This window comes from Rhea americana, unplaced genomic scaffold, assembly GCF_003343005.1.
Source record: "Rhea americana isolate MKP2758 unplaced genomic scaffold, rheAme1 scaffold_185, whole genome shotgun sequence".
NCBI classification, from domain to species: Eukaryota; Metazoa; Chordata; class Aves; order Rheiformes; family Rheidae; genus Rhea; species Rhea americana.
Window position 1 is genome coordinate 168,732 of NW_028185983.1, and position 23,059 is coordinate 191,790.

The following is a 23,059-nucleotide window of genomic DNA, read 5'->3' on the forward strand; positions in this document are numbered from 1 at the left end:
CACATATATATGTACACACAGATATATATACACACATTTATACACATACATATATGTGTGTATGTGTGTGTGTAGCCTGATTTTTAGAGTTGAACACAGTGCAACTCCCTGTGTAGAACCAGATAAGCACTTAACATTGTGAAAATCAAATCACTTGAAAATATAGTCTTGAGAGACACCTAGCACGGTGCTCATTTAGCAAGAAGTTCTACTTAAGACTGCTGCTTCCATAAATCTTAGTTATTTTTTATACCAATCTGAATATGAAAATATCATCTTGAAGTGAAACTTTGAAGAATATGCAGGGTCAGACAATGCACAGAAGTGTACAGGAAATGTTGCACTCGCTGGTAGCTCTTGGGCAGAATTGTCTTTAGAATATCACTTCACAAGTGCAGAGATAAATCTGTGTCATCTTTTTCAAGTAACGGCCGGTCGGACTTTTGCAAATTTCTCTTTAGAGGTCTGTATAAAACTGCTCTCTATGCACTCTCAGTGTGAGGTCTTATGACTTCTTGCTCTGTGTTACAGTGGGTTTAATATTCTTTGAAAATGTGTACTCAGTGACTGCAGTGTGCCGACAGCCAAGCGGCAGGAGGTCTTGCTTACATCCACAGGGCCAAACAAAGGTCTCTTTGTAGGGCCCGTTGCCACAGGAGTATAGCAGCTTAAGAACATGCTGTTTGTCATCAGCAGTTCTCTGGGGGTCACAACTGAAGATCTGCCACAATACCTAGAGTCCTGAAACAAGTGCACCTCTATCATGGTGCTCATTTTTATTGATTCATTATTACACTAAATTCTCTTAGTATAGTCTGATCAAGTAGGAGGCTTTATATGCTACTATGTACAACTGACATACAAAGGTCCCTGGGTATTGTTAAATGCTAGAAGGATATAAAAGAGTAACAGAGTAAATGAAGACAAACTACATACATATTTTGGTATAGTTATTGCTGTATAGAATTGTATGAATTGCTAATTGTATTAAAGAGTGCTTTTTGAAACATACAGAATTCCCTTTATAGCCTCAGAGACCTTTACAGACTACTTTTGAATAGAGAAAACTATGAATGGTCACTAACACTATTTTCAAAAATTTCTCTTTTCTGACATTCATTTAAAAGAAGATATTTATTCATTTATTCAGTTAAACTCGCCAGGGATGGCCTCACAGGAGAAGGCACTGAAAGCTCCTGTTCATTTTAATTTGTCTATTTGCTTCTACTTAGTATTGGAATGCAGTAGCAAGCAGCCAGAAGTTTTTAATTCATGAACATAATCTTTGAACAAGTACATTTGAAAATATAGATTTAGTTCTGTAGCTATGAATATAAGTTTTAGTTTCAGTAAAGCAGAGAAAATGAACTTTATCATAAATGTTCTCTAGATTTAAATTCTTTCTGGGCTGCGATATGGCAGAAAGTTAAAATAAATATTATATATATTTATATATAATATAAATATTATTTATAATAAAATAAATAAAATCTGCAGTTCACATTACTGAGGTGCTCTCTGACGTAAGTACTGGGGATCTACTCAAAGTTTGCTGTCAAACTGAACTATTATGTTGGGCCCAACTTTAAGCAAGTATGAAATCTAAATGAATTCAGTCACAGTTGGTACTATAAACGCTGTGCTGACTTGTGCCATGAGGGGGCTAGCAATCTAAAGAAATAAGCACAAGAAAAATAAAAAGCAGAGGCAGAAAAACACTCTGCATAAAACTTGAATAGTTATCCCCATAATACTGGCTCTGATTATAGGCAAAGGAATGACAAAAGCACCTCCTATRTAGTGTTGATGGGGCAAGGCACAACTTTATTCACATATACAAAACATAATCAAAAGCYGGGTAAACTCCAAGGTTCATAGGTCCAGGCAACCACCACCACTCTCCAGCTAAGCAGCCTGCTTGCTGCAGCTCTGGGCCAAGATTGCAGACCCCCAGCTGAGGCAATGCAGGTAAATCCTTGTCCTTTCTGCCAGGCACTAGGCAGGGCCCTCCAGAGCACTCTTTCACTGCTGCTGGGCAAAAGACCAGCCAACCCTCTACCCAGTGGCTGACCAAGTGGGGCCTCCTGGCCCAATGAACAACAAATTGTACATTCAACTGTACATTTACTTACATAAGTCCATGGATGAATCATCAGAATTAGATAGTTTTTTCCCTTGTATTTTCTAAATATGTGATCTAAAAAGCAATGTCATATTAATATAGAGATAAGTGTGTGACTTTTTTAGAGCATATGTTATTTCATAGATGCTAAGTACAGTCTGTCTATCTGTCTACGTGTATATGTATGTATCTATTTGTTGATCTCATAGTTCTAGTTTTGTTACTTTTTTGGCAAGCACAGAAATTAAGTGATATTTGTAAATATGACATGCAAGTCATAATATTTTAAATATAATTCTCTGAATGATAGCATAAGATAGCATATTTAAAACAATACTTATGATCTGAAGTATAATTGCAAAAATGAGATGCCTGTTTGAATAATAGCATATTGTTATACTTAAATGGTTCTTTACTTTTCATGTTTTCTTTAAGCTTGGGAAGTCTTACTGAAATTTTTGCTGAAGGTAAATTAAAACTTGTATTGAATCTATAGCTCTATGCCTAGTTTTCTCTTTTTTCTTCAAATCATATTACATGATATACATTATGTGATATATCTAATTTAACAATTTAAAGAAATAAGAGAGCCTTCTTTGTTGTGCTTAACCATATTAACAGTATTCCACAGTCTGTGGAATTACTGTCCCACTGGAATTTTTCTCTGGATGTTAAAATAAAGGCCTACTTGTACATAAATGAAATATTTGTTGTTGTTTAAGTGTACAATCATTTCCTAAATATGCAAATTAAATAACCACTTTGGCCTTGCCTGAAGTACAGAGAAGGTGGGACAAAAAGTGCCTTTGTAATTGCATGTCCTTGTTGACATGCCAGCATCTCAAAACAACACTACTACTATTAAAAAATCTGCGTTTCTCTACAGCCTGGAAGACAGTAGTGCCAAAGAAATAAGATACGTTATTATGAAAAGTGCTCATATTTTACTCTATCAGAAACATCTCCTGTATTTTTCAGCCCTTGAATAAATTACAATAGTTTAATTATTTAATTAATGAGGATTTTTTTCATGWAATAAATCATTTTTTTCATGTTTGTGCATACTAACTGTCAAACTGTCCATTGCCATMAGATATTTTTACTCCCTTGTTGTCAGGCTAAATGAAACATTTTAAGCCTATGTAGTGTGAGCAGTTGTTCAGGACATTCCACTTTTTTGGTCACGGTGCCTAGGTAAGCAGTTCCCACCAGTGACTTCTATTCCCTGCATTCAGTCCCCTCCGTTGTGCTAGCTGTTTGTGGAGCCGCACAGTGAACTGGATGAATGAACTGCTTGATGCTCCAGGTTGCCATATCCACATTGGTGTGGACCTCAGAAATAACCAAAGAGAACAGTAGAGGCATAGACTGTGGAAACTAGTTACAGAAGAAAACTGCCATCTCAGTATGGTTATCTTTTCCACCTGTTATTTACACTTTTGCCAAGATTTTTGGTCAGTTATAGTGTAGTATATCTCATAAAATACATATTTCTGAATCATATCACTTCATGACAAAATCAGGACTCTATTTACTGTCTTGTCTCCTAATAATTGGGGTAATTCTGTGTTTATGCAAAACCAGGTTCCAAGTATAAAATGAGAAGAAGCTTGTAATTCAATATGCTTTTGAAAGCTTATACTAGGCCAAGTAAAAATATAACTGAAAACTCACACTTTTAGTCCTTAAGGACATCCAGCATTAAAATGCTTTTTTTATCTGCACTGAAATCAGCTTTTATTTTGGCCTTCAGGACAATTTGGATGCCACTGACTTCTAAAAAACCTCAGAAGCATAGGTTGAAAATACAGTATTTTYTGAATGCACATTTCCAAGTCTAAGAATCATCATGAAGAGACAAGAATTAGACAGCTCAGTCACTCATAGATTGCGGTACCTGGTTTGTGCTTTGCCACAGGCAAAACTGAGTTAATTACATCTATGGAAAGGTGTATCTCTCTTGATATTTGAAGATAGAACATATATATCTAAATTATGAGTAATATAGGTGTTAAAGGCACATTTCTTGCAGGCAGAATTTGACCAAGCAGATGGTATGCATTTCTTTAGCATTAATTTAGTCACCTTCACTGTAAAACTTGTTGACACATTTTGAATTTTACAGAATAAAGGATTATGAAGAACTGTTATATAATGTTACAGGCCTGAACTCAATACAAAAGAGAAAGTTGCACTGGAAAATCATCATTTTATCATTTTTCTCCTAATTTGATAATAAGGCAAGAAATAACCTGAACAGAATGCCTATTCATTTGGACACTATGATGAACCTTCTGGTGGTAAAAAAAGAGTGATCTAAATTATGGCATTGACATAAATGAATTTTAAAAACTGACTGTCAAGTGTAAAGACTCTAATTTATGACTGCTAGAAATCTGCAGTGCTATTAAAAAAAAGGGTAATAGCAGATAGTGGCAGACAGAGTGGATCAGAGAGAGCAAAGTAAGAATGTGATTATAATTAGAAAGGGAGATGTGGTTATCCAGAAGTCTTACATAAAAGCAGCATTCCAAATAAAAATGCAAACTGAGGTAACTCTCATTTTATGATCTTTAGAGAATCAACTCAAAGAAAAGAGCTAAGTTATGAAGGTTCTTTGATACAGCAAGGAGTATTTCAACTTTGAACAAAATATAGCAATGTTATCAGGCTGAATTGAGAGAGATTTTATATGGATGATAGTCTTATTATTTGTTACTCTTATTTAAAATTTGTCATTTAAGTGTTTGTAACTGTATTTGTTGTATGACAGATGAGGGTGTGATCTAGTTATGAAGCTGCAAAGCTCCTTTTCTTCAGAAATGTGGAGTTTCCTGGAATATCCCACTGAAGCTGAGAAAGGTCAGATATTGACCTGCAYGGACACTTACTTTGTCAGAGAAAAACCTGCAATTTTTACCCTTCAGTGAATTCACTGAGCTAAATACACTATACACATCTAATACACAAGCCTTTGATAAAATTAAGTTACAGGTGAATTTCAGCAGTTTCCAGGATTGGCACGATGAAATGTGAATTTTGCAAGGGAAAAGAGAAGAAGATWTGAATGTAGTGTACTGCCAGTTAGTGTAAAGAAATGTGATCTAGTTCGGTTAACAACAATATTTTAGCAGTAAGTGATTTTCTTCCTGTACCTTTTCTCTTGGATGTTTCTGTTCTGCACTTCATCCAGATATTAAAATGCCATTTATTGTGTTTCCCTCTTTTTCATACAAAGAGTCTTTCATAATGAATCATTGCCCTATGAATAAGTAATTTCCTATGGCTTAAAATTCATCAGAAAAAATTTAACTTTTAGGATGTATTTTCCGAATTTTACTGTGACACTGAATAATATTCTACAGTGAGTCACAACACAATATCCACCGACAGCTTGACTTTTTTTCTAGATTACTGTGAACCAAAGTTTCTAGTCTGGAATTTTTATCAGGTTAATGCTTCCAAAAGTGTCATAAATAATGCCATAAATGGTCAGTCATTGTTTTCTCAATGTTTCAGAACATAGTTTTTATGCCTAGACTAGAAATACATGTATTATCACCTATTCTGTTTTCTCTATGTTTCTCTTCAGTGACTRGTGGTCAGAAATAGTACTGATTGCCTGGTAGAAAATTTAACTATTATAGTTTCAAACAATTCTCTTTTTCCTTACTTAATATCCTTAGTCTCTTTCTAAAGCAGCCTATTGTTAGAATAGGTGTCCGGAATCAAAGTGACCACTACTCTAGTTTCGTGACACCTTGTGTACTTTGAAATAAATATTGAAAACAGTCTGGGCTTTTCTTTCATTGTGAAGGAATTTCTTTCTGTTTGTAATTTCCTGTCATGAAAGATTTCATGCAGATAATGGTTTTCAAAGAATGCAATCGCTTGTGCAATTTGAGACGATAGCTTACTAGTTTTTGTTTCCGGTCTCAGGCAAATTTTGGACTGCTTTATCCTTCTACTGCTGCAAAACAGAAGTAATGTATTATTATAGCATATAGTTTACATTCTGTGAAAATAATTTTTAAATTTACTGACTTACTCTCTTAATCTTGTACATTGTAAATTCTCATTTCTAAGTGGAAAATCAGAATATATCTAAACACTGAATGAGGCTTTATTTAGTAACAGAAATTTTAAACTGGTGCTTTTGGCCAGACTAACACATAACATTGTATGACAGATGCCAGGCTTCCAGGTAATTCTACTTTCTAGTATATTTCTATATGCCACAAAATTAGATTTTTAATTGTACTGTSAATATATGTTTTGTCAGCTTTATAAATGTTTAATGTATTATTATTCTAATGTAAAAATATTTATAAATATGATCCTTTTTGTATTCAAACTGCATGTTCCCCTCTGTTTGAGACACTCTGCCCCATGAAGTTGGGGGCACTGAAAGAGCTGGTCTACTCCTGGCAAATCAAAGAGAATTATGAAAAGTAATTGCCCATGGAATTTCAGTTTTACGTTAGTGTTTCATGCAAGTTTCTTATAAATGCTGCAGCTTTCAACACTTAATTAATATCTAATAACATTTAGACAACACATTATAGCCTCTAAACACTTCATACAAAATGTTAATATAATCAAACACGCATACTTTATCCCCAGGTTCTACTCTGTAAACATGAAACATACTGCTATACTTAGTTAGTGAAGTGTTTTATTATAAAGATAGTCATTTCCTAAAGCTATACTGACATTATTAATGTGCATTTTTATTCCACACAAATAATAAAATGATTCTAGTTGGTTAACAATATGGAACTGAATACTATATGTACCAAGACTCAGTTTTATTTTCAGAGAGATCTTAGTCTAGAGAATAACAAATTATTCCAGTAGAATAAAGGAAGTGATGATAATAGTAACTACTATAAGGCAAATTAAAGGAACAAATTAACAGATAAAATAAAAGAAAGAATTGCCAATTATTATTCATGTAAGCTTTTTGTTACAGCTGTCTACTTTGTTTTAGCATCTTTAATTCCAGAGACTGCTGAAATATTAGCTTCAACATTAGAATTTCATATCTACCCCGTTTCCTGAAAAAACACTCAGAGAGACAAACTGTGAACAATGTTACATATGGTTTTCTCTTTGATGCAAGGGCTTCATGTTCTTCTTCTTGATATAAATAAAGGTTCTATGAGTATGGACTCTACATATTAGCAAATGTTTAAATTCCAATTTATTTACAGTTTGGTTGTGTGGAACATCTTGGATATTTTCTTCTAGATGAGAGTAATGACTTTTTCCCTCAGTTCCCTTACTGTAGATGTGAATGAAAACTGTGGGGAAATTTTAGTGCAAAGAAACCAGAAGAATCTGAGAGCCATGAAGAACACCCTTCGTTCTCTCTCTTTTTTATTTTTTCTTTTTTTTTCTGATTTTGAATCTTTTATTTCCTCCCTAAAAGACTTCCTCATGTTTCCCACAAAATGCTTTGATGTTATAAAATTTTCTTTCTCGCTAGACACGTTGTGTCAGAGAATCTCCCATCATCCTATTAGCTTTCCTATTAGCTTTCCTTTCTGCTGAGCCTTATAGCTAGGTCTCTCCAGCCCTTTTCACTGACATCTCCAGATGCTTATTTAAGAAAGAAGGTGTGAGGGAAAATGTAAGAATTTTTACTCCCTGTGTAGACTGTGTAGTGCTGGAGAAGCCAGAAAGATGTAAGGGATTGAAGAGCCAGCCAGTAGAAATTTCTGTTGTAGCCCTGAAATCCTGTATACTAGAGGAGAAGACAGCAGGAAGCTAGTATCATTTGTGGAAGGACAAGGCCACCACAACACAGGAAGCAGCTGTGTTTGTCTGACTTTCCAGGGGATATAGGAGAAATAGAGAAGGAATCAAGCAGAAATTTGACTGGTACCGAAATAGATTTATTGAAAGGCTTGAAAATTCAGTATTTATGAAACATTCCTAGTCGACTTGGTCTGCTAATTATATCCCAGGTTTATCGTGATTGCTATCACTAGTGTGTGACATAATCTCAAACATATACAGGTATGATGTACCCATTCAGTAAGAAAGAGCAAGCATGATGTACCCATTCACAACCCATCTAAGAAATAGCAGCAGTTTATCTTCATAGTAAGATTTAGCCCCTAGAGTCATGGATCTGACTTTCTATTTGAAAGGACAGTGATACATTATAGTCATTATATGTGAAAAACAGACTGGTAAGCAAAATATGTTACAGGAATCACTGAACATCAATTAGGTTTGCAAAAATACTTCAGAAGCGTTTCCACTTTAAACCTCTCATAACTTTCCAAAGCGTTTATCCTCAAGACTGTCCACATTTCCTAAAAAAAAGCCATGAGATCAGAATCCCACCCCTTGTTTTGACTTCTGTGATAGTAGGCAGGTTTAGCTCAGTTGGTTAGAGCATGGTGCTGATCATACCAAGGTTGCAGGTTCAATTCCTGTAGGGCCTAGGCTGAGGGTTGGACTAGATGACCTCCAGAGGTCCCTTCCAACCTTATGATTCTATGATAATACAGGAAGTCAATGGCCTAAGTCTGAATTGCCTGCTCTGAGTAAAGCTTTCAAAAGCTTCTCCCCTACTTTGTGCCCCATCCACCTGGGTGTGCAAGATGTGCTCTGAGCAGCTCCACTGCAGGAACTCTTCTATGGTGGCTCCAACCTCTTCTGAGGTTCCTCCTCAGCTAGGGAGGATACAGCTTTTGAATCAGGAGATGTAGAGAAACATACTTCAGCACAGAGTGATTTTGTACCATCATGGTCAGAAAAGAAAAGGGATCATAGTGCAAACTCTTTTGTGTTGAATGCAGAAAATACTGCAGATATTTAGGCAGATTAGACTCTATTGATTTTACTATGTGTTAATCCAAAACTTATTCTCAGTTTGTGAAGACAAAAATTGATTTAAATTTCATAGTCCTTCAATGTGAAGATGAGAACTGTAGGAACAGTTTATGAAGAGCACCAATTATACACCAATTTTCAAATTAAGATTGTATTRTGTGATTGCACTAGAGTATGTCTGCTCCCTCCAGGAATGACCTCACTGTGACAGGAATCTTCAGGGATAGCTGCTCAGTGGCTGGTGTCCTGCCTTTCAAAACTGAAAGCTGATTTAATTTATCCTAGAGTCTTTTCTAGGTCTATAACCTTTCTGGTGACCATTTTGGCCCTTCTCCCAGGAGATGTTTGAGAGCTGTGTGGAGGAGGCAAGCTACATACCTTTCCTTGCCATCAGAGGCAGGGCAGCATTCCTTTGCTCATAACCCCAACCCATCTGTCCACCATCAGCTGGGGGATACTAAAATAAATTGGGAGTGGGCTGATGCAGAAGCAGTGTTACAAAAAGCATGTCCTCCCCAGGAAATGTGCAAACAAATTTTTGGAAAATCTAAAAATATGAACAAAGAGGCCTCTATGACACAACAACAAACCTTAAAAAGTCTACAGCACATGTTCTATACATAGCTGTTATGCAGCAAAATTAAATTGCTAAATAAAAGTAGTTTTAAACAACCAAAATTAAAAACTCTTCAACATGAAGGCAGATTTCTTAATAAATTACTTCCTAATTTTACATCTTGCTCAGTTCAGCATAGCCCTACCATCTTAAAATGATGAGATTAGATACATTAAAAATAAATACTATTCCCAAGTAGCCTAAGAGAATTTCCTTGGACTCCTATATAAGGTTATCTTCTGGCATGACCTCTGTTAAAGAAAAAATCAGGCTTACTTTTGTAACATTTTTTTAAAAAAGTTATGAAAGCACTGATGGAGAGGAGTGTATCTGTTCTAAATTGTCTCTGCTGGTAATCACTTCAGAATTTCCTGCCTCGGTACCAGCAGTGCCTCTCCCTTATTGTATTTAGTCAAAGCACAATGCAGTAGTACTAAGACATTTTTACTTGTCCAGTCTTTTTCACTACCATTTCTTCTAATTAAAGTACACAAGTAACTCATATCCTGTTGCTCCAAGTCTGTCCAAGACATTCTGACGTTTATTACTCTTTTCCTTTATGTTGAATCTCTGCCCAGTTATGCGTCATAAGCAGATTCCATTCCTTTATTGCCATACTCCTTCACCCTGGCCAAAGATGTATATGTGAAGAATGAAGTCACTCCCAGTCATTACTGGTTTCTGTGGCACACAGCTCATCATATTTCTCTAGCCCAAACTCTTATTTTACACAACTGTTCTCTGCATTTGCTATCTAAACTAGTTCTTAGTTTGTGTAATTAACTGACCCTTAAAATACAATTATTAAATTACCTACTTTGTAAAGATGTCTTTGACAACCACTTTAAAGAAGTTGTAAGACAAAAGTGCTGTGAAAGGTCAGGTAAATCAGGAGCACAGTTTTGCTTTTCAAGAGCAGTCTGACTTGTCAAAGACAAACCCTTTTCTGTGGCTTTAAATGAATTACCTCTAGTTAAACTCTGACTTTCTGGGAGCTTCTTGAGTTTCACTCTAAGCACTCACATTCGTACTCTTCTCATTGCTCTAGTATGACCTCTCTTGGCAATGGAGGACTGAGGTTTCAGTGACAGGATTTGTTTGTATGGTCACAGACATGTAGACATTTAAACATTTTCATTTAAACATTTTTTCCTTCATTAACATTTGATATATTTGTCTTATAAAGGCTTATTTTAACAGCTGGAAAGCAACTTTATGACGATCCTTACAGCTTCCCATGATACCTGTGCTAGCTACTATAACGTTAACCTTTCCAGCTACCAGTCAGGTTTCCTAATGAAAAAGATCTCCACCCCTCATCAACAACACTAGTTTCAGGGATTGCCTCATTTTCCTAAGCATGAACTTGTTTGAATCAGTTGTTCAGGCACTTCTCTGCTGCTCCCATAGCTCTCCTACATCACTCAGATGCTGCACCCCTCTTTTCCTAGAATCAGGAAGCAGATTTAGGAAATGATATTCTTCTACCGCTGCTACTTTTTCTAATTGTTATCAGTGCTCGGTATTTCTACCATGTAGAATTTGTTTGTATTTACCCAGCACAGCCCATACAGCCCATTTGCTACTTTTTAAAAAGAGATCAGATTTATAACTCTATCAGTGGATTAGTTTTTTTTTTCTTAAAAGTATGTTTCATGAGTTATCTATATCTCTGTAAGCCCAAACTTTCCTCATCGAAAAATTCTTGTTTGTTTCTGAGGATGACACCTTATAAGGTTTTAAGTTAACACCTTATACTTCCAGGTGTCACTTCTTGCCCTTTCAATTCATGTAGTAATTATATTTCCTCTTTTCTGCTTTGACCTCCTGGCTTGATGTAATTGTCATTTTCCTCAATATTTTTTCCCCTTCTGATAAATAAATGTATGCTAACTCTTGCTGTCTGACAGCCATGCTCAAAGGAATAAATACATAAATACATATGTGTTATTTTTAATAACATTCCTCCATCAGTAAGTTACTGGTTTATCCCTAGCTCTAACATAGATTAGCTCCAGCTGCTTATATCACACAGTTTGTGAATTCTTCCTGGCTACTCAAGTGGAATGCTAAAAGACATAAAGTCCTCTTTCATTTCTTCACCTTGGTTATGATTATTGTGGTGGGGAATCAGTCTTTGCAGGCTTGCCATTTACTGTTCTTGATTGCTGGAGGAGCAAGTGAGACCAAGGAACTCCTGGAATGTCCACAATGGTATGCTGATGTGCAGGACTGTGCTAGGGCACATATTCCTTAGTTTTATTTGACAAATTGCCTTTTGGGAACCATAATAACATACCGTATCAGCTYCACAAATTTGCCTAGCAAGCTACAATAAAGCATAGAGTAGTACTTCTCATAACCGAATGTGCTCATTTATCTGAGATGATTTTATTATAGCTATATTAGTTTGATTAAGTTTATTAACACCAGAGATATGGATAATTACAGTGTTCTATGAAGAACCATTGGTCTCGAATGCTTGTGATATAATACAATATAATACTTCCTATTGTGGGCTAGTGACAGCTGTAGAAATACTCTTATCTGATTGAAAAACTGAGAAATGGAGAAGTGGTAACACAATCATTATTAACAAATAGGATTTTTTTTTATGATCGTGGTACATAGACAGAAGAGCTTGATCTACAGATTTACTATTTGGTTAGTAAATTGACATCTGCAGTAAGACATCCCAAGTCATAATATGGCCTGTTGAATTTATAACAGACGTCGTGATTATCTCATTAAAGGTGCTGCATGAGTGCGGTGTCATAGTTCTGTGGTCATTTTATAATTATTGAACCTATAATTGCTAAAATTGCTAAGAATTTAAGATTACTTAAAGAACATTGTTGAAATGTACAGTCTCAAAATGGAATCACCTTTCCAGAGAAATCATACTGCTTATCAATCACTGAACAAATAAATAAACAGTCTTCTAAGGAAAAGCCTTTATTCTGGCAAAGCATTCCTGATTCGTGTGCTAGGTGACTGAACAAGAAATTCCACGTGATGAATGTTTAAGTAAAGCATCCATTTTATTTGAACATTTGTATTGTGCTGTAAAATGCCTAGATTTTGGACTCGAGGTCATGAATACAGTTAAAAATGTAAAACCCTTTCTAAYCAGGATTAGATCTATGTGACTGTTTGGGATTATCACCCCCTCTAGTGGCTGACCTATGTAAAGATCTAAAACTCAGGATTATCCAGAGTTGCTACATTTTTTCCAGTATTCAAAGAGAAGCAACCAAAAGGCTCCGTTCTGTTTTACAGTGTTGGATTCAAGGGTGTTAATGTAAATCAGAATAAGATTTGCAATTCCTGAATATTTAAAAAGTGTAAGACTCATTTGGATAGGTAACAGGCTAGCACACAAAACTATGAACTTTAGTTTTTTGAGGTCTATGACCATATATTTCCTGAATCCTGATCTTACATTTTATTATTCTGAATTGCTCAAAACTAACCTGAAATGCTGTTCAAGGTCACGGTAGGAGTTGTTTTATGTGTACTAGATTAACAATATTTTTATTGGTGGTACTGCTTGGAGAAGGTAAATGAGTTGTGATGCTACAAAGGGAGGCTATGTTCTTTTTTTCATTTATCATGTCTAAAAGTCTTACTCTTCATCCAAGATTGTCCTTAAAAACACTTAGGTCCCAAAATACTGTCAATGAGGAGCAAGGCCCTGAGATTATGATGAATAATTAAATGAAAGCATCATCTTAGTGCTCAGCAGCAGTTAAAAAAAAACAAATCAAATACTACAATTTTTCAGTAAAGGAATAGAGAAAAAAATGAAAAACAATTACAACACTGTACAAATTGATTGCCCACACCTCCTGATGTGAAGCTGTTATTCTTCCATTTTGAAAAAGATATAGGAACTAGAAAAGGGAAGAGAGGGGCAGCTGTGTGACCAAAGAATTTCCATACGAAAAATGAATGAGTTGGCTGGAGAAGAGGTGTATTTGCAGATAAAGATATATTTAAAGTCTATAAAATTGTGGGTGGCATGGAGAAGATGGATAGGAATTAAATGTTCAGCATGTCTTCCAAATAGAAATAGTGGGGCCATCAAATTAAACTAATGAGAGCTACGTTTAAAACAAATAATAGCAAGTACTTCTTGCAGGTAGTAGACCTGTGGAATTCTTTGCCAGACAACTTAGTGGATGACAAGAAGCTTGCATGAGGTTAAAGGCCAATAGGATAAAATTTGGGAGAGACTTCCATCGTGATTTACTAAACAGATGAAACTCAACAGGTGTTAGGTCCCCCAGGCTCCCATTTCAGCCCAGCTTGGAGCCATCAGTCCATACTCCATCATGCCATGGTGGTGCCAGCTCCAGCACTGTCACAGCCCTGCCTTTGCCTAGCCATGGGCCCTCCCCTGACTCCCAGCTGGCCCAGTATGGTCTTGAGCTGGCCAAACCCATGGCTGTGCCCTGCTCCCTCGAGGCAGGCTGGGGGGGACAGGCTCTGGAGGCTGAGAACCCTAGGGCTTCCAGTGCCCCAGCCCCAGGGAGCAATGTGCTATAACCACAAAGGAGGCCAACAAAATCCTGGACCGCATTAGGAGGAGCATTACCAGTAGGTTGAGTGAGGTGATCCTTCCCCTCCACTCAGCAATGGTGAGACCACATCTGGCATGCTGCATCTGGTGGTGGGCTCCTCAATGGAAGAGAAACATGAATTTACTGGAGTGAGTCCACTGAAGGGTCACAAAGATGATTAAGGGATTTGAAAATCTGTTCTCTCTACAGGGAGAGGCTGAGAGAGCAGGGACTGTTTATGTCTGGAGAAGGCTTAGGCAGGATCTGATCAACATGTTTAAATACCTAATGGGAGGATCTAAAGAAGATGGAGCCAGACTGTTCTCCACAGTATCCACTGAAAGGATAGGAGGCAAAGGGCATAAACTGAAATATAGGAAATTCTATTTAAACATGAGAAACCTTTCTTTTTACTGTGAGTGTGATTGAACATGGGAAGAAGTCACCCAGAGAGGTTAGGAAGTCTCCACCCCTGGATATATTCAAAATTTGACTGGACACAGTCTTGAGCAACCTGCTCTAGTTAAGCCTGCTTTGAGCAGGGAGATCGGACAAGACAGTCTCCAGGGGTCCCTTCCATATGCAATGATTCTGTGATTCTGTGTTACAGTGGCACCTTCAATATTCTTAATGACGTTAAAACCTTAGTGCAAGTGGATTTTGATGTGTTTGGCCAGAAAGGTRAAAAATAATCATATGAAGAACAGGAGTGCTAAGGATGAGCACAAAATATAGAGGTGTTTATGATAAGCAAACTCTGAAACAATAACATTAGAACAAGTCATGCAGAATGAACAAAGGAAATAGYGAACAAATAGTGCTTGGCACAGGAAAGACCATAATTTTTAATGCCTTCTTCTTTGGTCTTAATAAAAAGGAAATTTATGACAAGATTGTAACAATTAATAAGCAGGACTATGTAGGAATATAGCCAGAATAGGAAAGCATTGGAATAAAGAATATTTTAAAATACTTACATAAGTTAGAGCTATTCAAGAGAAGAATTGACAAAAGATACCTTTGAACACTGAGAACAATCTCCAAACAAGATCATTTTTTTCCAAGAGTTCAAGACCTCCTCAGGAATATTAGAACAAGTTATGCCATCATTTTTAATTCTCGGGACAGGAAGGGGAAAGACAATGTACTGTGTGAATTCGTCAAAAATAATTCAAGTCAAATTAATCCATTTATCTTCTTTGACAGTTTAGCTGCTTGTCAGGCCTGTATTCACCTAGTGGGAACTAATACCTGCGACACACTCCCACATTTTAGCAAACTTTCTGACATACTTTCATTCTATTTTCATAAGAATCAAGACAGATATGGGCTAGTCTAAATTATTATGATGGGGGCCAACAACTGTTTGAGAAAAGCTGTTTGAAGACAAACTGTATTCTAGGACAATGACTGTAAAGGAACTGAGAATCTACATTCACATACAGTCCAAGTTGGAGACCTGATCCAGATGTGATTCAGAAGCCATCTTCTGAATGAATCTTTGAATGAAACTCAAATTAGTTTTCATTAAAGTAGCAGAGCATGAGAGAAAAGCTCTGAAATTCAGTGAAGACTAATGTAAAGTACTTTAGAGAGGAAAAGTCAAATGAATAAATGGAAAATGGAAAAAACCATTAGAAATGGTATGTGAGATCCTGTGGATGTCAAAGTGAACATGCAAAGAGTCCAGAGTAAAAAGAATAAATATTGTTTGGCAGTGTATTAAGAGGTTAAATAATTAGTGGAAAGCATTCCTTTTTTCTCAGTTGTTATAAGGCCACAAGAGTTTTATGTCCAGTTTTGCATGTCGCATTTCAGCAACAGTCTAGACAAACTGGAAAATAACAGAGAACAACAGAACCTATGAATTCTGAGGAAATGCTGGAACAATTAGCTTTGGTTAGGAGAGAACAGATTGAGGGAGAAAACAACTTCATTTAACATATTAAAATTTATGATTATGATGGTCACTTTTTCTCCCTAGTCACTGCAGAAGAGAGCAGAAAAAGTATACTTGGAATTAATAATTGATACTATTAAAAAATTAATCAAAAGGTATAGACTGGACAAAATTCCTAGGAGGTTTGTATAGTCTCTGTATTGTAGAGATTTTTAAGAGCAGGCTGAAAAATTCTGTTAGAGTTGATTAGGAATAGTTGATCTCGTATCTGGGCAGAGAAATGATGTTCCTTCAGGCCTTTTGCAGCCCTGCATTTCCATGTTTCCATTAAAAGAACAGTAGGAGACTCACTATTACAGACTTCCAATTAGACCAAAAGAAGGAGAGTAACATATTACAAAGTGAAATGGCTAGCTCAAGTCTGTGCATTGGGTTACTTACAAATTTCTGTATAGAATTTCAGTTTTCCTAATTCTTGAATCAATACTCTGTTTTACTCCTAGTTTTTAGCCTTCATGTTCTCAAGCATATGCTAACTTAGATTTTCCTTGAATGAAAGTTGCTAATGCCTCGGTGTCAGGCTATGCGTATTCAGTCTGTTCTTCATGCACATTTARTTTTAGCTTTCATTTGTTTTGTATATGCGGTGTAGCTCTTGTTTAGTGTGATCACTACTCTCCATTCCTTTTCTTATTATAAAGTTGTTATAAAGGAGATGAAGATTTCATTGATGAAAAAATTGTTTATAGACACATTTAGAAACTGGTTTCCACATAAATGATTACTAGATCAGTGTATGTAATGGAGTCTCTGTGAGACCTTTATCATCATCAGGTTTGGGAGCAAGCAGTGCTGAAAACCTGATACCAAGGAGCTTCTCTGGTTAGTTAAGCTTTCCCGCATTATCTGGTTAGGAGACAATATATTACGTTTACCTATAGTATCCAAATATATTAAATTTCATTACTGTTTTGTCACACCATTAGAATAGTATTGCTTGGAGCTTTTATCTCTGTTTCCTCTCTTCAGCCCCCATCCCCCTCCCCAATAACACCTGGTGTAGGGATCACATAAACATAATTTTGGGAGTCACTGAAAACGAGATGTTAAAAAAATCAGCATTCTCTTGCTTTCTGTGTCTTAAGCGCTACGACTGCACCTGCCACAAGTTTTCAGCCTTTAGAGCACTAACAAGGTGCGACTCCGCAGGTCTCTCTTCTTAGACAAGGCTTTAATAACAAGAGCAACAGTGGTGGGATTCACAAGAAAAGCACAAGTTGGTTATTCTACATACAGGTCAACATTGATACTGTCTGGAGTGTGTGAATACCTGTTTCAGCTTCTGTGTGCATCACTCAATTCCCATTTATTACTATGATATTGCTTAAGTGTCTCCGAACATGATATCTCTCATTCAGGAGATGTGAAACACCACAGAGTCATGCCCATACAAGATTTTGCCTCATTCCTGTATTGGATGGGGATAAGCTCAGTGTAGAAAATCCTTCTGGAGAAAGCTCCTGCATTTCGTTACCTGGCTGCGGAATCAAACTGTAGGAAGAGACCGCGGGGTACTGCCCGCGCTTGACAGCTTCCCGGTGGGTTTGGTGCCGCTACCCGGTTGGCGCTGGCTTGGGGGCGAGGAGCTGACGCCCACCCCAGAAAGCCCGCGAACGCCCAASGGCCGCCCCTGTTTGAAACGGAGCCACAACGGTCGAGGGGCAGCAAAGACACTCCAAGGCGAGGCCCCGCCCCCGGCAGGCGCCCCCTGCGGCGCGGGGGCCGGGCTGGGCTGGGCCGGGGGGAGCGGGGCGGCCTCGTCGCGTGGCAACGGGCGCGGGGCGGCTGCGGGGACATGGCGGCGGCGGCGGCCTCCCCCGCCGTCCTCCGCAGGGACAGGGCGCAGCCCCCCGCCAGGGGCGGCCGCCGCCACGACGGGCCAGGGCAGCCCGCCGCGCTCGCGGAGAGCGCCAAGGAGATGCAGGTGCGGCGGCGGGCGAGAAGAGGTGGGCGGCGGCCCGGCCCGGCCGAGCTCCCCGCCTGGGCCCTGCAGGCCGGGGCCGGGCTCCCCTTGCCGGGGCTGGGCGTTGACCGAGTGGTGGGGGGAACGTCGGGCTCCTCTTAACATCGCTGCGGAGTTTGTCTCGGGATTAAAGTGAAGGATAGCAGCAACCTCGCGGGCGAAAAGAGGGCTCCCTTTTTTAGAGGAGGTCGTCTGGGTAGTGTGGATTTAGCAGTCTTGGAAGTCTACATCGAAAATAAAAGTTTTAGTGTGACTCCTCTTTGGTAACAGTTTTTTTCTTCCTCSCTCCMCCCCTCTCCAAGACTTTTCAAGGCAAGGCATCAGGAACGTGAGTTTAGACAACAGTATTTGTCTTGTGCTACCTGGCATTTAACTCATTACTTTTTTTCCTGCTATATTCTGATATATTTTTGRTAAAAGAAGACCACTGGGGGTAATTTCCCCCGTTGCGTTCTCTCTGAGAAGGTATTTTTCATCTGTGACAAAGTTCACAAACTTCTATTGATTACAAGCAAAATATACTTGTATTTTTAAAGCGCTACCCTCTTTAATCCTTGAGTTGCAACTTCAGGTATGAAAACATTCAAAATTCATCTTTTTATTAGTTCTCACAGTAACAGTGACAGGGTATGCTCTTGAGACCTGCTGTAAAAGAGGAAGAATAGACTTTAAATGACAGTGTCTGAAATGGAAAAGGTTAACCACTCTCTGAGTGCAACCATAAAGACTTTCAAGTTGTGTGGGGAACTGAAAGAGCGGTTATCCTCTATAAAATTTACTGACAAATCATGTTTCATGTCTCATGCCAAGTGTCAGTTGCTTTCAGCTCTCTTCTGGTATTTTTTTTGTTATTGGTTTTGTTTAGTCAAACCCCATAACTAATTATGCAAAACTTCTTTGAGAGTTTTTTTTTTTTTTTTTTTTTTGTTTAAATTTTTTCTATTTGTTTTCACTTTGTTTTAGGTGGGTCTTAAACATAAAAGTAAGAAAATATGCCGTATGGTCTCTGGATATTAATGGAAGCTAACTTGATTCCCTTTTTCTGGAATAGCATGTAGTTAATAGTTCCTGTTCCTGGGGATGGCTGGATTCCAATAGATTTCCATAGTGTAAATTAATACAGATACACTTCAAGATGGCTGGATTCCATTAGATTTCCATAGTGTAAATTAATACAGATACACTTCACTGCTAGTATTTGCAATAGTTTCTAGGATGTATTCTAAGACTGGTTGAGGTTATGTTTTTGCATAATCATAATAACAATTTATTATTGTGTATACCTTGTGAAACTAATTTGTTTACTGGAAGACCTGTACTACCAAAACTAAAAAGTATCAAGTCAAGACATTRAACCTAATGCAGAAGACTGGCTGTTGTAACATCATCCTAATGATGATACACCTGCTCTTTCATAAAAAGATACAATATTTTCTTAATTAACCTCTTGTAAACCCAACACTTATTTGATTAGTTGATACATGGAGCTATGGATAGAACGAAGACAATATTTTTTTATTTGCATTCAATTAAACTTTCATTATACCACAGTTCAGCTGAGAAATATGCACATTAAACTGTCTTTTTCCTTTTTCCTTCATGGGTATGTATATGTGATATTAAATGGTAGAGGTTTTTGTGTGTATAATCTTATTACAGCTAATATTTAATGCCTTCTTGGGCTGGAGACTCTTGTTGTTATGCAACTTGGTAATGAAACTGATATTAGTAAGTATGTGTGTCTTGTTTTGTCTCTTTTCTGGAAAAGAGACTTGATGATGTAACTTCTCAATTACCAAAAATATCCTACATTTTGGCAGACTATATTTTTTTAGTGAATGGGATGGAGAAAAGTAGAAATAAAGGAGGATTTCTTTCATACTTGAGCAATGCATAGTTTAATGCATAATGCATAGTACCATTATGAACAAGAAAGCAACCAGGTTACTATTCTGTGCAGGTGACTTCCTTAATGGGAGTTTTTACTAGACAAACTACAATAATGGTTATTAATCTTTTCATTTTTATCCTAGATTTGGGGATCTTCAGGCACAGCAGCCCAGGTAGAAATAAAGGCTGCTTTTCTGCAGCTTCCCTAATGTGATACATACTTGTGTAAAATAATAATGGGAAATATGTAACTCCTCTCTGCTATTGACACTTTCCTAGTAAAACAAAGCATGGTAATGTTTGCCTAGAAAACAAAAGACATTCAGAATTGCTGAGTACTATGTGTAAAATCATCTAAACGAGAGAAAGCGTTTGATGTATCAGTGATACATTACTTTTATCAGCTTGGAGAATGTGAATCTTTTGATTGCTTAGTGCTGGGTTCGACCCCTGTAGTGCTAGTGCTGAACTACTGGGTGCCGTTATTTGTGCTCTAATTGTAGGTGGTATTACATTGTTGTACCTCTGCACAGGAAGCTGAGAGCTTCTTTGCTGTAGGAATGGCTGATATATCTGGCTCTTAAAAAAATGCTGGCTGTTAGATGTTTTTTTTAACTATAACCAAAGACTTGCTGAATCTCCTTTTTGGAGATAGAATCCCTACAGCTTTTAGGGTTACAGAGAAAAATGGGCATAGATGACTAGTGGGTACCCTAAGAAAGAGAAAGTAGTTGCTACTTCATTTATTTTTGAAATATTTGTGGAGAAGTAATCTATGGTAATTTGGAAAGCCCTCAAGACTGGATTGTTAATTGGTAAGTGTTGCTTCTAAGGCAAGTAATCCTCAAGAACTCTTCTAAAAAGAGCAGTTCAAGTCTTGGATGCTGTTCCATAAAGGAGACCTTTGAACTTGGCTGCCCATTTTATGCTGGAGGCTTGTATTTCCGCATTAGAAATGTGAGAATGAAAGAATGAAGAGCTCCAAACTGCTTTTTCTTTGAGGGGGCTGTGTGAGGAAGAGAAAGAAACACATTCTCATGAAATGTTAACCAACTAGTGAATCTTATGTGATAAATGGATCCATTTATCCAGATGTGAAGAATGGATGCAAAATTTGTGGTGGATAGTTGAGAATCAGGTCCAGCCATCTGTTGCACATATGGTTAACTTCTTCTCACGTAGAAAAGAAATCCAGCCAAACTAGAGAGACTACAGACCTTCAGGATGAAGTTATGCATTGAGAGTGCTTTACTACAACCAGAAAGAATGGTCTTGATCTTGGTCTTTCCTTGTGACAGCCCTGGAGTTTGTGCAATCATAGAGTGAACTTGTTCAGTGAGCCAGACTAGAAGAGGAAGAAAAACTTGYTGTTTTTGCTGGTTATTATTTAAAAAGTGAACAGTTCCCTGCCAGCTCAGTAAGCTGCATGGGGTCACTGTACAACTAGACAAGGATTAGAGTGCTGGTGCAGTGGAAAGGACAAGAGAAGCACAGCAAGGAGTTAAGGAAGCACTAAGTGCAGTAACTCCTTTCATGGGAGCAGCAAGCTGCTACCTGTCTCACGGCTAGTGTGAAATATTATTCTCCTTCATAAAAAGCCATAATGAACACCTTGGATGATCCTGTGCTGAGAATGATAGAAATACAGCAGCATGTCTTGATTTCATAACTTTGAGACCTTTTCTGCTCAGTTGTGATTTAAATGGAAATTTTTACAGTGTTTGCCTTTTGCGAATACCTTTCTGCCTCTGCAAATCGAATCTATTAGTTTTTACACTGGTGAAAACTATAAAACCTATAATTATGCTACCAGTTTTCACATAAACTATTTATGGGACAGTGTGCAACACTCTTAGCACAGGAAATCTTCATATAGATGGAGACCGAGCATGTCCCTCCTAAAATTTATCTGAATTAATTTTGTTCTATCTCTAATCATAAATCATGTTTTCTGAAGTCAGAGACCACACAAAAGCAATAACAGCTATCAGTCTAGTTGTTGATTTTCTGAAGCATAGGGTCTGCTACTGGAAACAAAACTTCATGAGTAGCGATAGACTGGAAGGTTATGGTTGCTCAGACTACTTAATTAGTCATACTTTTATTTGATATGTTTATATCTGAGACATGGTAGCTTCACTTGCACTTCTCTTGATATGCGTTTGGTTATTGGTATTCTTATGCCAAATACTATACTTACCACTGTAAAACTTGTTTCTAAATGGAAGTTGGTAAATTCTAGATGCAAGAATATGTTAAGCCTTCCTTTCTTTGAGAAATCAAGCTTTTACATTGAGGATGGCATAACATTCATTGCAGTCTTGCAACATGTATAGGATAATCTCAAACCACATCAGACTTTAACCTTCTAAGAAATAAAGAGGAAAATACATTAGTACTATTAAACTAACACACATGATTTAATCTAAACACTGCTCTAAAGCTGAGTGAGCTTGGTCTAATATATTGCTCCTGCAATGGTAGGAATATATGTGTTATTTGAGGGGCCTTTGGCCTACACTGGACTAATCAATCTCAACCCTACTATCCTTATAATCCTCAATATCCATTTTATTTTCAGAAAAAACAACTAAAAAAATAATTCGGTTATCATATCTCAGGCAGCAATGGCATAGGATTCTTAGAYCTTTAAATATAGTCAGTCTTTCAGTTTTAACAATCTGTTGTTGGGCTAGGATGTCACTGAGTGATCCTTCTACCAGTAGCACCCAGGTTTTGTTGAGAGGTTGATGCACTGTACATTCTACTTACAGTTGATACAAGCTTTTGCAACTTACATGTATGGGGTGCTGCACCAGTTGCCTACATGGGTTTTAAAAAGGAAAATACAGTGACCAGTAGGGTAAAAATAGCAGTAGCTTACTGCAATAGACTTGCAATTTTTTCTGTATTCAAAAATATTGAAAAATCTACTTCCAGTATAAATTCCATCAGTTTATCAAAACTAAATATTTTCAAACTGCAGCTCCATCTCATGGAATAAAGTGAGTTATCAGTTTATGTAACATGAAGTGTTGGAAAAGCTTGACTTTCTTTTCCTATGAACCTGTAAGAAAGGGAAACAAATAGCATCTTCAGG

At 37.3% G+C, this 23,059-nt stretch overlaps 1 protein-coding gene across 1 annotated transcript in view; it reads left to right on the plus strand.

The window, feature by feature from the left end:
- DNAH5 (dynein axonemal heavy chain 5) overlaps positions 1-23,059 on the plus strand; it is a 198,939-nt gene that overhangs the window by 20,760 nt on the left and 155,120 nt on the right. The window contains exons 2-3 of the mRNA XM_085302093.1: positions 2,558-2,589; positions 6,062-6,105. Coding sequence (XP_085158219.1) covers positions 2,558-2,589; positions 6,062-6,105 — 76 coding nt within the window. The remainder of the gene's footprint in view (positions 1-2,557; positions 2,590-6,061; positions 6,106-23,059) is intronic.